General features: G+C 41.2%; 1 protein-coding gene across 1 annotated transcript; it reads left to right on the plus strand.

Moving 5' to 3' along the window:
• Positions 1–761: 761 nt before the first annotated feature.
• On the plus strand, positions 762–16,200 carry SRPX (sushi repeat containing protein X-linked). The gene is given in 9 exon segments (XM_068425493.1): positions 762–1,017; positions 1,020–1,244; positions 1,861–2,037; positions 8,428–8,554; positions 10,570–10,691; positions 11,385–11,564; positions 12,026–12,159; positions 13,466–13,587; positions 15,980–16,200. Coding segments are annotated over 9 exon segments (1,524 nt in total). The 3' UTR covers positions 16,161–16,200.
• The last annotated feature ends 3,208 nt before the right edge of the window (positions 16,201–19,408 follow it).

The following is a 19,408-nucleotide window of genomic DNA, read 5'->3' on the forward strand; positions in this document are numbered from 1 at the left end:
CTAAGTATATACTATGCTTGTGAATGAACGTCGACACCTTCTGAAGGATTTGACAGTAGGAAGTGCAGGGGTTTGTGCTGTCAAATATATGCATTGTGCCTGAATGCATGTTGCACTTGGAAGCTACAATTTGCTACCAAAAAGAGAGGAATAAGGTCAGATCTTTCTCAAAAGCTCTTCACTTAGTCTGTTGGATTGGGCACTTGCCTTCAGATTTAATCACGGCAATGGTATTGTGCCCATTTGCTGGTAGAAGGCTATTTTGTTGGCGACATAAAGAGCATTTGAATGTTTCAGTGTGGCACCGCAGAACTGCTGAGAACAGCGAGGGAGCTGCTGTTCTTGCGTGCTTCACAAGTTCCAGTTCAGCCTTAATCCTGGGTGCTAACTTGCAAAGTAGCTTTGCAAAACTGGAGCAGTGCTTAAACCCTGAATGGTTGTTCTGACACGTGGAGGATGTGTACAGACAGGCTTGACGTATTGGCAAGATGATTTATGTAAGTCACATCCTTTCTAACTGTGGGAGAGCTTGAACTACTGCAGAGTTCAGGCAAGGCAATGTCCTTTACTGCACAAGTTATTATGGAAGGTGTTTTAATTTTAAATGGGCAGTGAGAGAGCTAAATGTTGTAAAGATTGCAACTACAGTTAAGACCAAAGGTGTGCCTAATGCAAACTTTTGTTACCAAAGAGAAGTTACATGTATCCATTTAAAAAACAAAAGAGGGAAAAAAGGGTCCAGTTGTCATCAAACTGTCCACATGGTGGCACACTTATTCCATGGACAAAAAAGCATAGAACACCCCCACACAACTCCCCCCCCCAGTCTAATGGCTACAGTCTTTAATGTTTGTAATAAAAAAGAGCTGCCAGTCTTTGAAGGGCTGCCCTTCTGGTGTGTAAGACTTAGTGCACCTTGCTGCACTCTTACTTCTCCACTTTTTTTCCATTTCATCTCTGTGACCTTGAATAAAGAAAGTGATTTTATGTTTGTGTCTGACCTTTTACATTTTGTGAACTACTTTGAGTGTTTTTTTTGTTCTCTGTGCTAGAAACACCATGGTGCTCCCCCATTAAGGTGAAACATGGTTATGCAAACTGCAGGACACCTCAAGGGGAATACTACAAGAATGTGTTGGGGACAAGATGTGATATTCGCTGTCAAAAAGGCTATGAACTCCATGGCCCTCAGCAGCTGATTTGTCAGTCAAGCAAACGCTGGTCTGGGAAGGTGCTGTGCAAACGTAAGTAGCTATGAAATCTCTGTGTGTGGCTTGCGCCTCAGATTCAGCAGACGAAACTTTGCTTGCCTTTGAAACAGTGATCTTGGGATTGTTATTTGCATTTTAAACATTGACTGTATACTTGGATATGTATATTGGCTTGTTGCTGAGGATCTTACACTGGTACATGGCATGACAAGTGTCATGAGTGGTACAAATACTCTTGGCAGAGGACAAAAATAGGGAATGTTTTACGAGTGAGGGATTTTGATTTGTGGGAATAATTTTACGACAGAGCCCTAAAGCTGCTTTAAGATATTGCCCGTCTTGGATTTTGTAAGTTGACACAATTTGTGTCAGGTGTCTAAGTGGGCTCTTGCAGTAAAACATTTTCTGAGAAGAGAGGAATAGGTACTTGTCAGCTTTTTCTCATATAAATATTGCATTAGGCCGCTGTGTCTGTAAAGTTAAATTTGAAACACAGCTAATAAGAACAGTGTGAAAAGCCTCATGTGGAACATGACTTTCTGCCACTTGTTGTTTGCTAGCTGCATCCTTATTTCTGTGTAATACCCCCCATTCACATTACTCTAAAGGGGGATAACAGGTTTCCAGAAATCTTTGTTTTCTATTCCAGAAAAGCGCTGCCCCACCCTGTCCATGCCGACCAACGGGGGCTTCAAGTGTTTAGATGGTGCCTACTTTGGCTCAAGGTGTGAGTACTACTGTTCACCGGGATATCAGCTGAAAGGCGACCGTATAGTAACATGCATGGACAACAAAGTTTGGAGTGGCCGGCCAGCATCCTGCGTTGGTAAGTAGGATGGTTAGTCTGCATCCTGGAAAGTCTACATCTTGAGGTACCTGCTGGTGCCCGAGTCCTCCAAATGAATTCCAAAATGCTCTTTTGTCCAGTTCTTGAGGGGGGGGGAAAGCAACTGCCACTTTTGAAGAAGCAGAGAACAGTTTTCCAAGGGATAACAGCGTGTTCTCTGTCACTTAGTACTTTCAGTCCCAAGTCTTCCTTACACACACGTTATCAGGTCTAAGCGTTATCACTTTAATAAAGATGTGGCTGGTGTAAATGGTCAGTGTTTTACATGCTTATAACAACCTTTGCTGATCTCCTGGGTGACTCATTGGTAGTCTGTAATTACTGTGCTGCTCTTCTAGCACGTTCTCTGTGCTGGAGTCTGTCCTGCTCTCTGCAACTTAATGATAAAACAGGTTTGAAACTAAACCCTTTGTCTGACCTCCCCTGTTGCTTTACTTTCTTGGGATCATGGTTTCCAAATATATCCAGGGAATATGAGTGGACTGTAGTTACCAGCATGGTTGCAGTGAGCTAAACTAAATTTCAGCCTAGTTCACATTGGTTATGCCAGCAATTTTCATTACATAGCAGTCTCCCAGGAACCTCAGCTGGAATAATTGTTTCTATATACATAAATTAAAAGAGAGATAAAGAAATACTGAGATTTAACTTTTCCTCCCTACTAATGAGATTTCAGCAGATAGTGAAGTCTCAGCTGCTGCTCTGGTTTCTGGGAAGTCTCTGATAAAAGGTTCAGCAGCCACCCACAAAGGAAAGTATTTTTTGGCCGTCTGAATTGGCTCCCAGTAATTTAAGCTTGTGGGTGGTAGAGTATTTGTGCTCAGTGTTTTCTGTGTATGATAACTTGGTTTTCCTCAGAATGCCTGTGGCTCAGTCTAGGTTAGCAAATGGCTTTGGAGTCTCTCCACTGTGGCCTGATGTTCGTAGAATTTTGTTCAGGTTCCCTGTTATTTGGTGTTGTACAAATGTAGAAATGAGCCTGCTGCTTAGCTCTAGACTGCTTGTGGTGTCTCTTGTTTTTATTTACAAAAACAAGCCTTGTCCTTTGCAATGGTGTGGGCAGAGGAAGAAAAACAAACCCTTTTAAGTTTGGGAGTGATAAAATGTTGTCCTCTGTATTTCCTGGCACTTTCAGAACCTCATCTGTTTGCAGCGACGGGGTGCTTATTACAGAGTACGCTGTCTTGCAGAGTAGAGTAAGCAAGTGTGTCTTAAGCAAAAAAAAGAGGCTAAGTTAGCACTACCATTTCTTTTTGATTCCAAAAATGCAGGATAGTTGTTGCATAGGGCATGATTGCAAGTCCCAAGTAACCCATGAAAGTAATACTCTTATTTCAGTTCTGGTAATACCACATAGTATGGCGAAGACCCCTTCAAACCTTGTGTGCATGCAGTTCCTATATGCAAATAGTGAGTTATGCAGCTAGCAAACTGTTTAATAAGGTTATCTTTTGACCTCTTGGTAGATAGGATAGAGATTGTTTTGTGACCAGACATGACCCTAACAGTAGAATGCAGTTTGCAATTGAACACATATCCCTTACTGTAATTCACTAGTTACAGAAAAGTCATCAGTGAACAGCAGCCTATGAAGGCTTACCAGTGGCCAGGAGAGAACTGGCTGAACAGCTTCACTTCCAGCTGAGAATTAAAATTAAGGTGAGGGGAGCAATGAAATATGAAGACAAAGAGACTGGTTTATTTCTTACTTTAGCATATAAGCAATTAGTTGCACTGTGCACAGTAGGGACATTACATATGATCATAGGCATGGGCTGGCTGGTAAAGTTCATGTCATTGCATCTTTTAGATATGCTGGAGGTATTTAAAAGATATGTAGATGTGGTGCTTAGGGATACTGTTTAGTAGTGGACTTGGCAGTGTTAGGTTAACAGTTGGACTCGATGATCTTAAAGGTCCTTTCCAACTAAAATGATTCTATGATTCTATTCTATCATTCTACAAATAGGTAGGGAAGTGGCCTGGGGACACCACAGCTATTGGCATCAAGTATGGCAAAATTACTGCAGACCTGAATTTATAATCCTCTTGAAAGCAAGGGGCCTTCCTCTACCGTTTTGTACTGAAGTTGCGCTGCTTAGCATTTTTGCACAAAACTACACGGGGTTCACAGTGCAGTAGTGAAGATCCATTTAGGAAAGACATAAGGTTAACATCATTGCTGAAGCATGTATTCATTAAAAGGGGGAAAAAAGATGGGTGTTGTTTTTTTGTTTTTTGTTTTTTATTAAAGAAAATTGGGTGTGTTTTAGCAGTCACTTACGGAAGCCCTTACAGACAGTGAGTATTCTGTCCTAACAAAGCAGACTGTCTGTCCATGGTCCCCCTCTTATAAGAGGAAGGCTATTCTTCATGTTGCTGAAGTAACTTTGATTTAAAAAAAGATCAATATGCAGCTGCTTTTGGTTATCAGTTAGCTAAAAATGCCAATACTCACTTGAATAATATTTCCATTATATTCTTAATGCACTGTAACATAGATTGAAATAGGTAGTTTCCTCCAGAAGACTGAAAAATGTCACTGTCTTTTCTTCATTTTTAAATGAAACCTTTATAGGTTTCATTTTCCTGCTGATTGTATAACAGAGGTTGTGGTAAATAGCTGTCACCATGCTAAATCATCCTTTTGTCACACCCTAAAACCGTATTAATAGGCAGTTAACTAACAGCTTCCAACGAGGGATGTCTGAAGCAAGCTTTGCACTGAGTCATTAATTATACAGGCCCTGATAATGGATGTTTTGAAATACAGAGCATTGCCTTGTGGAGAGGGGTGGGGGGAGCAGGACAATGTTTTTCCTTCCCCCTTTTATGATTTCCAGTCTCTTAATTTCTCTATGTTTTTAACACAGACTAATGTTTTGAACCAACTTCCAGCCATCGTTTCATGTCATCAGCAATCAGTAATAACAGCGTGCTTATGTAGCAGCAGATCATTTACCTGTCCCATATGGACTCTTGAATATATGAGCAGTGGGCATTCAGTACCATCCCTCTGTTTCTTTCCTCTTCTCATCCCAAATTCACAAGCAAATAAACATAAGCCTTTAACAAACTATGAGAAAGGCAGTTAACAAGCTCTTTAAATTTTGTTGAAGTTGTTAATATGGCCAGTCCCAGACGTATGTTTAAAAAAAACCAAAATTAAAACCTGTTTGAAAACAGAGCATTTTTCTCCACAAAGGTCAAAAGGCTGCTTTAAAATTTGGTATTCCACTGCGGACCTCCTGATGCCATGTCTGCAATGCCACTTCCCTGCATGGAGCCAGAGTACCAGTTGCTGCTGCCGAATAGGCAAGATAAGCAATGACTTACAAGAATGTGGCTGAACAGCACCGAATTTTTTATGAAAATTCAATTTCTCTGCCCATGATTTAAACCTTGCAGGCGAGATTCACTTGTTTAATACATATCTCTGCTAAACAGCTTAAATAAATCCGCTTGGCTTTTCATCGGTCTTTCAGCAGTGACACTGTAGTAAAAGTGTAAGACTAGCCGTACAGGGTCAGACACCTTGCAGCGTGCCCTGGCTCCAGCTCTGACCAGGAATACTTACTAAGTGAGAGAGTCTGACAATCTGGCGCTTACAGGATGATTTTCCCCTCTGATAAAACCTCCCCAGCAGTCAGCAATCTTATGGGTTCCTCCGCTGGGGTTTGTTTTGGAACCAGTTTAGTTTTCTGACCTGCAAGTGGGCACCTTGCTCACGTCATACATGTTATTGAAGGCATTTGGGGGGGAGAGAGAGGGGGTTATGTTTCAGTTTCGTCATTTGTGCATTTGCCTGAATGTTCTCTGGTCACATTCTCTGCATTTAAATGTGTTGGGTTTTTTTAGGCCTGTCTTCCTTCTGCCAAGCTGTGGCCAAGGTGTTTAATATGCTGTAGGTTGGCTGCAACTTTGTACACACGCAAAAGGAAAAAGACCTGAGCGCTCCTTGGTTTAACACATCCCAGTGGCCACTGCAGTTAAAGAGCCTCTTTGGCCTCTTTGGTAGACAGCTGCTTTGTCTTGGTCCGTTTCAAAGCAGAATTATCCTGGTGGGGTTCATTTAGTGCCTGTTGAATGCTAAGAGGCATCTGAAATGACCAAAGGAAATATCCTTTCCAGGAATTTTTAAGTCCAGCTAAAAAGGCTGCCTGGCCCCTGGGTGCTTGTTGGGTTTGTTCCCACAGTAACCTCATTGTTTGTCTTTACGATGTGGAAATTAAAACTGGTTCATACCAACCAGTCTTCTCTGTGCTAAATAGCGTAATAAGCTTTCTGATTAATTAAGTGCTTAAAACACTGGGTCATTAAATGCCATTCTGTCTTTTATTCCAGCATTACATTTATTTAATGTATACTGTCCATAGCACAGTGGTGAGCTGTCGCCACAGTAAACTAACCAGAGACAGAAGCAGCCTTGGTGAGACTGGGTTATTTCCTACCCTAATTCAGCTACACTGCAAGGGTATTGAGGGCAACATAGTTTGTAGAGGAGGGCAGAGCTCTTGCTGGCTGCGGAGTGAGCAGGTTTCCACACATAATGGGAAGGTACTCTAAAAATAAGGTAGTGAATAAGAAACACGAGGGAAGGAGACCAAGTGCTCCCCACAGCCGGAGTGGATGCTTGAAAATCCTGCTCACTTACATACTGTAGCAGATGAAGGAAGGAAAAGTGAATGAACTCACAAAGTGAAAAAGTTAAAGAACCCATAAAGAAGAATCTTCTTATGTATCTTCAGTGAAGAGTGTTCTCGTAAAGTACAGGAAGCTGTTTCTTTTTGATTGCTCCACACCCTGTAGTGGGAACTCACTCTTGCTAGCTTCACCTTCTAGTAGGATCTACAAAGAAATCAACAGTTATCCTCCCAATACTATAGGAGGAGATATATATATTTTCATTATTTATTTACCAATAAAAAACCCCACAAAAGTTAGCGTTTGTGTAAGGTAATTTGCAATATTCCTGATGTTTTCTGAATAACTTTGGTATGACACTTACTTGCCTATGCCTCCACCACTCCTTCCTGTGCAAAATTATGACAGGAGCTCTTCCTATGGAGGTGCCTCACAAAGCAGCGGTGTTTGGGGTTGGAGGAAAACTATTTCAGAAGGACTAGAGAGAAGCTAGTTTTTGAGGGTTCCAAGGTCTTGGAATACCAGCAGGGATGCACTTGCCCTAGTTAAACTGGTAGAAAACATTGTGTGGTGCTTGTAGAATATGAAGGTCTATGAAATGATTTTTGTATATTTGATACTTTCTAAAGACCCAAATGTTTTCTCATTGTTATTTTTTTGAAAGCAAGCCAGACTGTGCTTTATATCTGCCCTGCAAATGAAAAGACAAGGCCTGCCGCCCTTTACATTTAACCAGCGTTTTAGGGATTGCTTTCCATTTGCAGGTAAAGAGCAGTCCTGTCTCTGCTCATTTTTAAGGCTGGTATGTGACTTCATGGATTTAGACTTCATTTTTGACGTAACCCAAGAGATGGTCGAAAACCTGAGACTAAGCTATTAAAGGTAGATTCTTTAATTAATGATTATGATGGTGTTTGGGCTTGGTTTGCCCATGCATTTCTGCTATGCTGGCAGGATTGGCAACAAACGTGGCTGAAGATGAGGAGCTGTGCATCACCTTTATCCTCCATCAGGATCTTTTATCATCGCCACTGTTCCTTTACTCCTGAATAATAGTCACAGTGTTCTGGTAGCAGTTAAACAAGCTTTCAAAACTTCCCTGGTCTACTTTTTGTTTTGTATTACCTGTAAGGCATTATGATAATTACTTGAAAAAAATCACATGCAGCAGCAATTCTCTGCAAAATTACAATTGTGTCAGTCTTTTGTTGTTTCTCTTTTTGCCGTTGCTGCAGGAAAAATAACCAGCATGTTAACAGTAACATGCAAAGTTATCGTGCAGAGATATTTATGTTCAGTGTGCTTTACAAATGTTCTTAATCACAATATCTACGGCACAGATGAACAAAGAGAGGAAGAGCAGATAAACAGAACGTCCAGGCACCCCGGGTACAATTTTGGGCATCCCTCCTTAGAGTTCAAAGCTAAATATATGTCCATTTGTTGACATTGCTTTTTAACTGGAGACTATGTAAAGAAATTTACAATAACTACTTTTAAACGTTTTTTTACATTGCAAAGGGTTGGTCATTGTCGTATCTTACTCTTCTTACAAGAAGGTGAGAAGCACAGGCTCCACATGCCTTGTCTGGGATGGCTCCAGTGTTGAGGAGGCCAGATGAAGATGGTCCCAGGTTATGCTGACAGCAGGGCAAGAGCTGTGAAGAAAATGTGTAGCTATAACAGATGCACAGGTGCCTATTTCTGTGACATTTATTTCAACAGATACTGAACCTCCGAGAATCCAGTGCCCGAGTGTGAAGGAGAAAACTGCAGAGCCCAACAAGTTGACGGCCAGAGTGTTCTGGGACACCCCGGAGGGACGGGACACTGCTGACGGGATTCTGACAGAGTAGGTGCAAATCTGTAGATGTTTTGTGTTTTCTCCTTTTTATTCCTGGGGTCCTTGGTTAGCAATTCAGCTGATGAGGGTGGCCAGGTACCCTTTCCCCTTAATTAAGCCAAGATGCTTATTTATAGCTGTCGCATGTCACTGGCCTATAAAGAACTGCATGTTTAACTGAAAAAGTTGACAACTTGGAGGTGAATCATTCAGGAACTGGCTTCTACATGAAGGGTAGCAGATTGTTGTGATTATTTTGGAGCTGATGGAATAAACAACAATAGCATTTTGACTGCACCTGTGAAATTTTCCAGAACTGCTTTGTGGGTCTCATAGTCAACAAGTTTTCTTACAGCGAGTTACCTTTTATACATAACAATGAAAGGAGAATAGTGCATTGGAGGTGGCAGCAGAGGCAATTTTGACTGTCTTAAAAAAAACAAGGTGAATTGTGTCACAAAATGATATCTGCAATCATCTTTAGGCTCCTTCCTGAAGTAGTGCTGCCTGCTGATGTCCCAGCACTCTGTAGTTACCTTTAAAGTAATGCTTCTCATTTGAAACTTTGGTAGCTTTAAACACTGGATTTAAACTTAACACTTCCTTCAAAATTTCCATGTCAATTTTTATGGTTTCACAGTCACATTTTCCAGAAGAGCAAGGTGTACTTGTGATGGTGCCACTGTCTCTGATTTTCCCATCTTTATCATGCAGGATTTAGTCAATCTATCTAGATTATTGTAATGGTAAGAGTACAGAAAATCTTCTTCTTTCAGTAAGCAAGGTGGATCTTTTAACAGTATATTAGTGGACTGGTTAAGCTTAAAAGCTCAAAGTTGTAAGCTTAAAGATGTTTATAGTTTTATGTGAATACAAAAAAGGTGTTGAAAGACGCAATGAAATTGTCTTTTTATTGCTATAATTTAAATAATATCAGGAGAAGAATTCATTGCACAATTAAAACCAATATTGCTGTTAAGGTCTGATATAATAATTCTATGGTAATTAATAGCATTAAAAAATCACACCTGATAAAATAAAAACTTTGAAAAGCTTAAGAATAAAAAAATTCCGAAGTTTTTTTTGATGAAGTAATGTCTGGCAGGCAAAAAAAATGGGGAATATCCGATGTAGACTTTGTCATATGAGTAAATGTTCCCAGCCCGAAAGAGGCTAGCTGTTGAATCTGTGGAAGCTTTTCCATAAATCACGTCTCTATTTTTATAAAATCTTGCTAAGCTGTGATGTTTTGCAGAGTATGCAGTGCTTTCCTTAAATGCGCTGGATCCTGCAGTCCCGTGAGTACGTAGGCTTTTCCATTATGTGGAATGCAGCTACTCAACCTCACTGCTTTAATACTGAGGCTATGTTTAACACATCTGAGTTCTCCTGCTGCATTTGCAGGATAGGAACAAGTTCCAGGTGAAAATGCTGCTGTGGATCACCACACCCTTCTGCTGTGACAATAAACCTTGCTTTCTATTCCATTTCTGTACATATGAAGTCACAACTGACAATCATAGGAGCAGTACAGAGCAGCCAGGTGGGGAATGTCCCCATGGTAAGAGGCTGGAAGTTTTCTTACACTCCACCAGCTCTGGGTTACGCTGCAGCCCTGAGAGTGGGTTATTCACGATACAAAATGAAGGAGGCTCAATCTCAATTTTTCCTTATGTAAGGAAAAGGAAGCTCGAGTTCCTTTGTGCGTGACATGATGCTTGGCTACGCTATGGATTGTCTTACAGGAAGCGAGCAGGCCCTGCCCGCTCTGCCTGCCTTGTGTCAGCAGAGTAGGACCCTTTTGTACTACTCCAGGATGGGCTGTTGGTAGCAAGTGTAAATGCTGTGGTCTCTGCTGCCCAGCTTCTTCCTTTGCTTACTCTCAGTCTTGAGTCATGTAGTGCAGCCACACAATCTTAGCATGCCACAACCTTCACTCTTCAGGCTTTTACAGCATGGTCAGTAGGAAACTACTGGTGAATTTATGAATGCCTGTCCTGTTTTATCTCTTTTTTATTTTTTAGTGTTATTTTGAAAGGTCTGCCACCAGGGTCACATTTTCCAGAAGGCGACCACAAAATCCAATATACCGTGTATGACAGAGCTGAAAACAAAGGCACTTGCAAATTTCTTGTTAAAGTCAGAGGTAAGAATGATTGATGTTTTACCCTATAAATACAGTCACTGATTTGCATCTGGCTTAGTAGGCAATTTAAGAAATGTCCTCATTTCTATATTTATCTGCATATGTATGTGTATATAAACTGTTGATGCTGGAAGGGAGAACACGGTCTTGCTCAAGACCCTGGGGGCCAGGCCTGCAGCAGGATGGGTGGCCGGCACTCTGCACATCATGGAAGAGCTTCATTGATCGGTCCTGCCTCCAGCTCCACACCCCTTCCCTTCTGCTGGCTTATGCCTCATACTTAGCTTGTGAGCTGCTGAAACAAGTATGCGAAGGAGGTTTTTTTCAGCTGTGACTCATGTTTATCAAGCAGGGCTGCCCTTTCACAAGTCCAGATCTTGAAATCTGAAGTTGAATATACAGAGATGAAACCTGTAGGTTTCAGCTTCAGCTCTCTTTGTGCTCCATGACTTTTTGTCATCATGATACCACAATCACGTGCATACACCTATACATCTGTATCGTTTTAGTTTACGTATGAGTTCAGAGGGGTCTTTTTGTGGGTTTGGTTGGGGTTTTTAAGTACATGACTCTAATAATATAGAAAGCAAACAGAATAATGTCTTCTGTATTGGTATTCCACTGCATGCTACCCTAGTAACAAACAAGGTGATTCATGCCTTGTCTTTATTTTTTTTTCCCTCTGGCTTAAAGTCAGGCGCTGTGTGAAATTAAACGCCCCAGATAATGGCTACATCAAGTGTTCAGGTGATGGAAATAACTATGGTGCTACATGTGAGTTCTCCTGCATTGGTGGCTATGAGCTGCAAGGAAGCCCAGCTAGAGTATGCCAGTACAATTTGGGGTGGTCAGGAGTGGAGCCAACCTGTTCACGTAAGTGAGTATTTCACCACTTTATCAGAAGAACTGCCAGAGCAATGGTTCTTGTGGCAGTGAGAATTTGGGAAGAGGGTGTGGGGTGGAATACAGCTGCAAACTTTAATGCCTTAGAGGTAAGAAACTAAACATCTTCGTCTCCTCTGCCAATTTGCACTCACAGCTGAAGCCTTTGCCACCTTTAGCTGCTCTTTCCTAGGATGATGATGGTACCTCACAATGGGTAGTATGTTTTAGCTCAAAGCTTTCTACAGAACTTCACATTCTGGAGTCAATCCATCTTGCAAGCCAGAACAGCTAAAGATAAAATTGTTGGCATCAATGAGGCCACTATTTCACGCATATCTTCTTTATAGTTATTTCTTGTTCTTGTGCTTCTGTTATCTAACAGTTTGTGCTTTCAGAAACAGATCTGTTTTCAGTATGCTCTATAACTTTTGTTTTAAATTTAATTCTAGCCATGAATATTAATGTGAATGTGAGGACTGCAGCTGCACTTCTAGATCAATTTTATGAGAAGCGGAGACTGCTAATTATTTCAACTCCTACTGCAGCCAACTTCTTCTACAGGATGCAGTTGGGAATGCTGCAGGTAAAACACATTTCGGGGTGGGGAGTGCAACTATTTTTTTTCCTTAAAGAAAGACACAAGAGGACAGGCTCCACTGTTTGATATAAATCCGCAAACTTCAGCTGTTATATTGCAGCCACTGGAGCACCTGGCTGAAGCAGTAGTGGTTCTGAATTAATCCTTTTTACATGGGTTTGAGTTGAAAGATCTCCCCAGTCTCTAATTCAGCTCCATTCTGGATTGTGCTGCCTCTGACTCACCAGTCACTGAATCCCAGGCAGTTCTGGCCCTCTTCCAACTTCCCCAAATTAATTTAATATTTACTTGGGCTCAATAATCATTCCCTAACTCAGCTCCTAAAGAAGTTGAAAAAAAACCCCAAACCACCCAGCGCTTCAGTGGTTGCAGTTTATGCAAACCAGGATTACAGACTTTGTAACTACAATGCAAGGAAGTGTGAATAGCTTCAGAAATAACCAGTGCACCAGCCAACAAAGGACCAGAGACTCAGCATAGAAGTCATCCAGAGTGCTGGAGATGATAGCACTGGGATATTTTGTTCAAAAAAAATAGGAAAACTTCTGGTAATTGTCCTTCTTATGTGTTGTAAATGTGGTGCTCTTGTTGAGTTCTTGCTAGACTTAGGGATGTGTCCTCAGGGAAAAGAGCCACTCCTGTATCTTTCACAGCGGCGAGTGCTTCTGTCTTGTTTCTTTTCTCACAACTGAAACAAAATTCAGTATAAATAGTCATTGGGATATGAACATGATGATGTTTTTCACTACTGGCTTCAGTTACAGTTGTATTAAAAAAAAACTTCTTTTCCCTCAGTAGATTAACTTGGCAAGAAAATTCAATGTATTGATCAAAATGAAATAGTTTAAAATACTAAATTTAATGGCTATTGTACTTTTCCCACTGCTTGACAGTGGTCAGACAAGTTGGCATGAAAGAAAACTTTCTACAGTCAACTTCTATTTCACATACCTTGCTTTGATTGCCAAATTAGATTACTGGCACAATGCTTAATACCCTGGCATCTTTTCCTGTCATTACAAAAACAAGTTTATATTTCTCCTAGGTGGTCCCTGTGTGTTGTTTTTCTTGGAGTAGTTAAGAATCTGTCATTTAACATCCCCTGGAGCCATGAGGCTCTAGTACTTTGCAGCGAGAATAGAGACTTTTCACAGTATGCTGTCATTTCAGTTTAAGCCATCTCACTAACTAAGAAGATCAGACTCTTCATGAACGCTTGCTGCAGGCTCAAAACAACCCATTTCTCTCTCTGATAACTAAACACACCTCTTTCTTCTTTTAACCCTTCCAGCCAGCACAGTGTGGTTTAGACCTCCGACATGTTACTGTAGTTGAATTGGTTGGTGTCTTCCCAGCACAGATAGGAAGAATAGGTGTAAAGCTGCTGCCCCCGTCACTTGCCCTGCAACTCAGGTAACGTAAGCTCTCACTACTGTTGTGTTTACACCTTAGCATATATAATGTATTGCTTTTGATTCCCTGCATTTTATTTTCTAAATATACATATTCTACTCTAATGTACATAGCTAGACATTGGAAGGTAGATGTTAATTCTGTGAGCAAGTTTTAGGATTAATTTGCTCTCTAGCTGTGTAACAGCTACTGCAAATTCATGGGCATTTGGTATTTATGAAATTAAGAGCATAGACTTCAGCTGGTTTCACATTTAAATGGGCCCATTTAAATGTGAAACATGATGAAGTGTATGCCACTCTTTTTAAGTGCCATGTCTTCCTTGCCCCTTTGCTCAAAATGAGTGAATTTCTGAATTCATATGAACTCCCTGTGTATTAATAACTATGAGCATGTTTAGGTCTGTATTTTTGGGTGCTGCCAATGAAAACGCTTCAAGTATGTCTGCTTTTGTGCTGGAGTTAGTCTGATGCAGTCATGACAGGCCGCGGTCACTTTGCAAGGACAGCCTTGGAGCAGCTGCCAGTGCAGCCCCAAATGGCAGTGACAGCTCATCTTCTCTGCAGCACTGCTGGTGGCTGTGGCCAGGCCAGGAGGGGAAGCAGGGGTTGCTCTTTGAAGTCCCACATGTAGAAATGATATGGGCAGTATTTCAAAGGGGAAATTATCTCAGCCTCCGCAGCCTGACTATAACATTCAGCAGTTTTACTGAGGTGCCTAAACTGTTTTGACTTGGTTTTAGACTGGCAGGGGGTTGGGTTTTCACTTGAAAGGGAGACTTCAAGTGCCAGCATTTCCTAGGGACAGGAGGACTACAAGAGCCAAAAGTGAAGGCCTCATTGGCAGGGAAAGTAGTAGTTACTTAGGCAAAAAAGTCCAGGAGTATTTTAGGCAACATCTTCTGTGATGTGCCTGAGGAAATGGAGCCAGTTTTAATTGGGGACAATAAAAAATGCTGACAAGTCAGTGAGGTTTTTTTGGATTGCAAAAAAAATAAAAACATTTGTTCTCCATAAAAGGAAAAGAGAGCACAAAGAGCCTTTCTTTTACTCAAAAAAGTAAAAGTACTTTTACTAAAGTTGAAATGGTTTTCTTGTGGCTCTGTAGAAATAACAAGCTCTGGTAACACCTCATTCCCTGCCCCCCTGCAACCTTTAACGGAGCTATGTTTTGGAAATTGGTATGGTATGACCTGCCCTGCACTCAGTGAAAGTTAGTTTTCCATTTGATTTTTTTTTTTCCTCTGTTGTTACTGCAGTGCGTGAATTAGCATTCCAGTTCTGGAAGGCACTTAAATAAAAATAAAATGCACCCTTAAACATCTTGAATAAAAATACTGTCCAGAATTGGCATTCAGTAAACTAATGAGCACAGGTACCCTAGTTAAAATGTTGGAAACCTCAGGTCAGCATTTGGATTTGTAGAAGGTAAGCATTTTTCTTAAGTGAGATGAGGCACAAGAGGAATGCAGTTTCCTATCACCATAGCCTAGCTTCAAACTTTATTTTAGTTTGACTTTAACAGCCAAGCTCCCTAATTGCAACAAGATGATTCCTAGAGCACTCAAACTTGTTAGAAGGCTGAGGAAGGTCAATTTTGATGCTTCGCACCTTACCAACATCCCACCCAGACTCTCTTCCTCATGGCAGCTTTCCTGTCCTCACACCATTCTGTCATGGCTGCCTGAATTTATTTTCCCCACACCAATGATGTTGACTGACCACATGTCTAAGGATCTTCTAGTTCATTACTCCTTCACGCAAAAGATGAAAAGAGCACCAAGGATATTTTGTTACTGTCGCACCTCCAGAGGAGGTCAAATGACCCCCTATTACCACTTGGAAGGAAAGGGCTCCGCCATGATTAGCAGCAGCTTTTGTTCTCCTGAATTGGAGTTACCACCAGGTAGATGGTTAATATTAGGAAGTGATGAAAACTGACTCCAATAATTTTGCCCTGCTTTTTCTCATTGTGGTTTTATAACATGTAGCAACCAAGAAAGAGAATAGTCTACTTGTAACTCCAGCTCCATCGCAATGGTTTTCTTTAGGCAACGTATATAGTACTTTTTTTATCTTAGGTTTTTTTTTTCCTCTTGTGATAGCAATAAGTAATGGCATGTGCTATACTAACAATCAGAGGTCTGAGAAGAAAACAGAGACGAGTGCAGTTTTTCCCTAATGCAGAGGTACAGCCTGCAGCACATGCAGACACCCACTCTGTATCTGACTCCTTCTTCTTACAGCTGAAACAAAGCGGACCCTATATAGCCCCCTCTGACCATCCCCGCCTTCCTCTGCTTAGACCCAACAGGCTGTTCTGCCATTTATTAGTTTGAACTGCCCAGGTGGCAGATGACGGGCTTTAACAAAACAAGTTACTTATTTTGCAGGCTGCTGCTGAGGATTCCCCATTACAACTTCAACATCGTGGTGATGGACAAGCACGGAATGGACAAGGAACGCTATCCTTTCCCAGCAACGCCAGCCGAGCTCTTTGCACTTATTGACAATTTTCCCTTAAGAAAAGACGAGATGAAACTGCAAGCAGAAATTGGTCAGTCATGTCCCTAATTCAGGATTGCAGGGCTTGCAGTTGTCAGTGAATTTTTGTTAATCCACGTAATTCTCCCCTTGGTGCTACACAAAGCATGGCTTTTTTAATCACTGATGTACAGATTTTTTGTGTGTATTGTTAAGTCTGCCTGGCTGTGTAGCTACTCTGCATAGAAGTATGCATGATGCTTTTTTGTACTTTCAGCCATCTTTAGATAAATGTGTACGTAGGATTACTACCCAATGGTATTTCTTGTACAGAGAGTGAAGAACTGAGGCACGTTTCTGGGAGTTTATTTTGGATTTTTCATTCAGTGTAAAATTGGTGTTTCTTTCTTACTGTTTGTAAGTCTTTTTATTAATAAAATGTTGTTTTGCACACAGATAGTTGTCTAAAATTCCTCTTGGAGATAAAATTTGATTGATTAATTCAAAAGTTGGATCAAAATTCCTCTCTGCAAACCACTATAACAGGGACATTATCCTCAGACTGAATGTGTACAAGCAACCCAGCAGTGTTTTTCAGTTCCACTAATAATATGGTTGATCACAGACACAAAGCATAAGCCAAAGGCAATGCAAGTACCTGTTTTCAGCCACAGAGAGGGGAAAATAGCTGACAGCAGGAGAGTGGAAGTCATTGCCAGCAGGAATACAATAAAGGAACAGTGAGCAGTGTAGAAGATGGGCAGTGATTACTAAAGGCCACATACTGCAATGAATGATAGAAAAATATGCTCTTACCTGGTATGCTTCTGCTTCTGGCTTTTCATGTCCAACGGACTTGGAGTAGCAGATTTCTTTCACCTTTTCGTCTTGGAGACAGGCCATGCTGTTGATTTGATGGCAGGGAAACGTTATTCCCAGGGACAATTCATCAAGGATTTGTCATTTCCAGATCTGTGAAAATGTTTGTTTGCAAGTCACCACACAAATTAATAAAAAAGCTCCCTGCTTAATAATAAGTGTTAGGAGGCAATCAAAAAAGGAAAGAGATTTCTATTGTTTTATTATAGCCCACAGTCTTGCCAATCCCCTGCAAAGAATATACATCGTGCATGAAGAATATAAACATCAAAGGAGTGAAAATTGTGAGTTACAGCTTTGGATACCAGTTTACAGATAATGATGCATAATTTGACATGCCTGAAAAGCAGCACTCCAGTGTCTGCGCTGTTCATTCTTGCTGCTCGAGCACAGCCCTGTTTTTTCAGCCAAATGCCTGTTTGTCTGACCTAAGGTAGATGTTGTTTAATTTTACACTCTGGTGTCAGCAGAGGACCAGTTTATCAGCATCTTTAAAGCAATCCTTACCAGAATTTGGTCTCTTACACCCTCTGCAATTAGAAAAATCTCTCAAAAAGGTTGCTCCTGCAAGTGAATTAATGAGGGAATGAACGTAAAGAGAAGGAAGTCAGCCCTGACACTAGCTGGCAAAAGTTAATTTGTGGACTGAAGTGTGACAGCACCAAGGAGGGGGTGGGTGGTGGTAGGCCGTGTCTTCTGAACAGGATGGTCTGCTTCCAAGAGTGTTAAGAGGCTGTTAGTAAACATCCAAGAGTGGATATGAAAGCATGGCACGGCTCCGGTGACGACTCCCTGCAGTGCTGATGCCAAAGGCAAAGAAGACCTGGATGCACCCTGAACTCTGCAAGTGAGGGTGCCAGGTTTGCAAGCATGAGCAACCGGAGGGCAAGACAGCCCTGGCTGAGCTTTCCAAGTGTTGCTGTTAGGAATAAGATGCAAGGACAGGATTGGTGACAAAAATCACAGAAATAGCATTTCTGTTCCAGACCTGACCAAACCAAAAAGAAAGTAAGTTCTGGACCCACTATAAAGGAGCAAAGAGGGTAAGAGCCAGCATGCTGATGGACACAGCTGTACCCCAAGTTGCCTTTCCTCTGCTGCCTAACACCAGTGGTTAAGAACACTAGGCATAGCCAGGTACACCAAATCGCTTCATGCCTTTAGTGTCACACATGGAACAGAGACAGCCTGAGGACACATGCATACACATACTGCTGTGGCCACAGTTCTCTGGCTGAGGTTCTGCTTGCACATGCTTATAGCATGAATGCACAAGGTGGACAGGGTTTTTTTTCCCCCCCTCACTTTCCTCATTGAAAAAGCACATCAACTGATTTCCAATGACTGAAAATTAAAAAAAAAAACCACCACTCTAATGGGTCTGATTTTTCTACTGTGTTGCTGCAATTCCAGTCTGCTGCTGCTCCATTTTGATTTAGGTACAGAATCAGTGCATCGAGTCATCTTTCACGACTGGGTGAACAGGAGTGGGGGTTTACGATTGCTACAGTCAGGAAAGTGATTGCAATCACTAGGCTGTTACAGGAAATTGAATTAAGTGGAGGAGAGTGCATGAGTGATTGGATTACTAGTTATAGTTCTACACAGAACATCTATTAAAATCTTGTTAATAAGAAAAGCTGTTCTTGATTAGTAATAGAAGGTTTCTGGCATTTTCTGTTGTACGTTTTTGTGGGGAGGAATGGAACAGTGAAAAACATTATGTGCCATCTCTGTTTTGGAGTCAAATCAGCCTGCATGTACGGTATGCAGGGATGCGGCAGACTGGCCTTTTGGGAGAGGAGTGTTTGAACAAGGGACTTACTTAGTATTTCTGGCTTTAGGCCAGCATTTATATATTCAAATAAACTCCAAATATTCAAATATATTCCAATAATTCATCCTGTAGACTTTTGGTCCCAGAAAAATAACACTGTGTAAACAAGGTGCAGTATCTACACTAGTGCACTTTTTTTAAAAAAAAAAAAAGTTTAACAGAAAATTCAGCTCCCTCTAAATCACGCAGGCTGGAAGCTTTATTGTACTACCAACATGGCTCTTCTTGCCATAGCTCTAATCCTATCACTGCTGTCAAAATACAAATCCTGTTTCAAACATGAATTTTAGCTGGGAGGATTAAAGGCTGTTTCCAAGAAGCAATACCTGCCATGAGCCTCGTCCTTTCCATTCCCACCTCCAGGCTGTTCACTGCAGGAGAAGGGACAGATCACAGTGTGTGGATACAGCCACAGGCTGGAGGTTCCTGCGTAAATCTGGAGATACTTTTCAATTTTGAATATGAACCAAAAGACTTCAATCATTTTAGACCAGAAAAGAATTCGTGTTTTTGTCATTCAACATCTTTTGCAAACAAAACTACTGGGATAAATGGTGGGAGGCAGCAATTTCTCATGAGCACAAAACAATTTTGTAAATGGCCTGATTTTCCCCAGATCCTA

Source organism: Nyctibius grandis, chromosome 2, assembly GCF_013368605.1.
Source record: "Nyctibius grandis isolate bNycGra1 chromosome 2, bNycGra1.pri, whole genome shotgun sequence".
Lineage (NCBI taxonomy): Eukaryota > Metazoa > Chordata > Aves > Nyctibiiformes > Nyctibiidae > Nyctibius > Nyctibius grandis.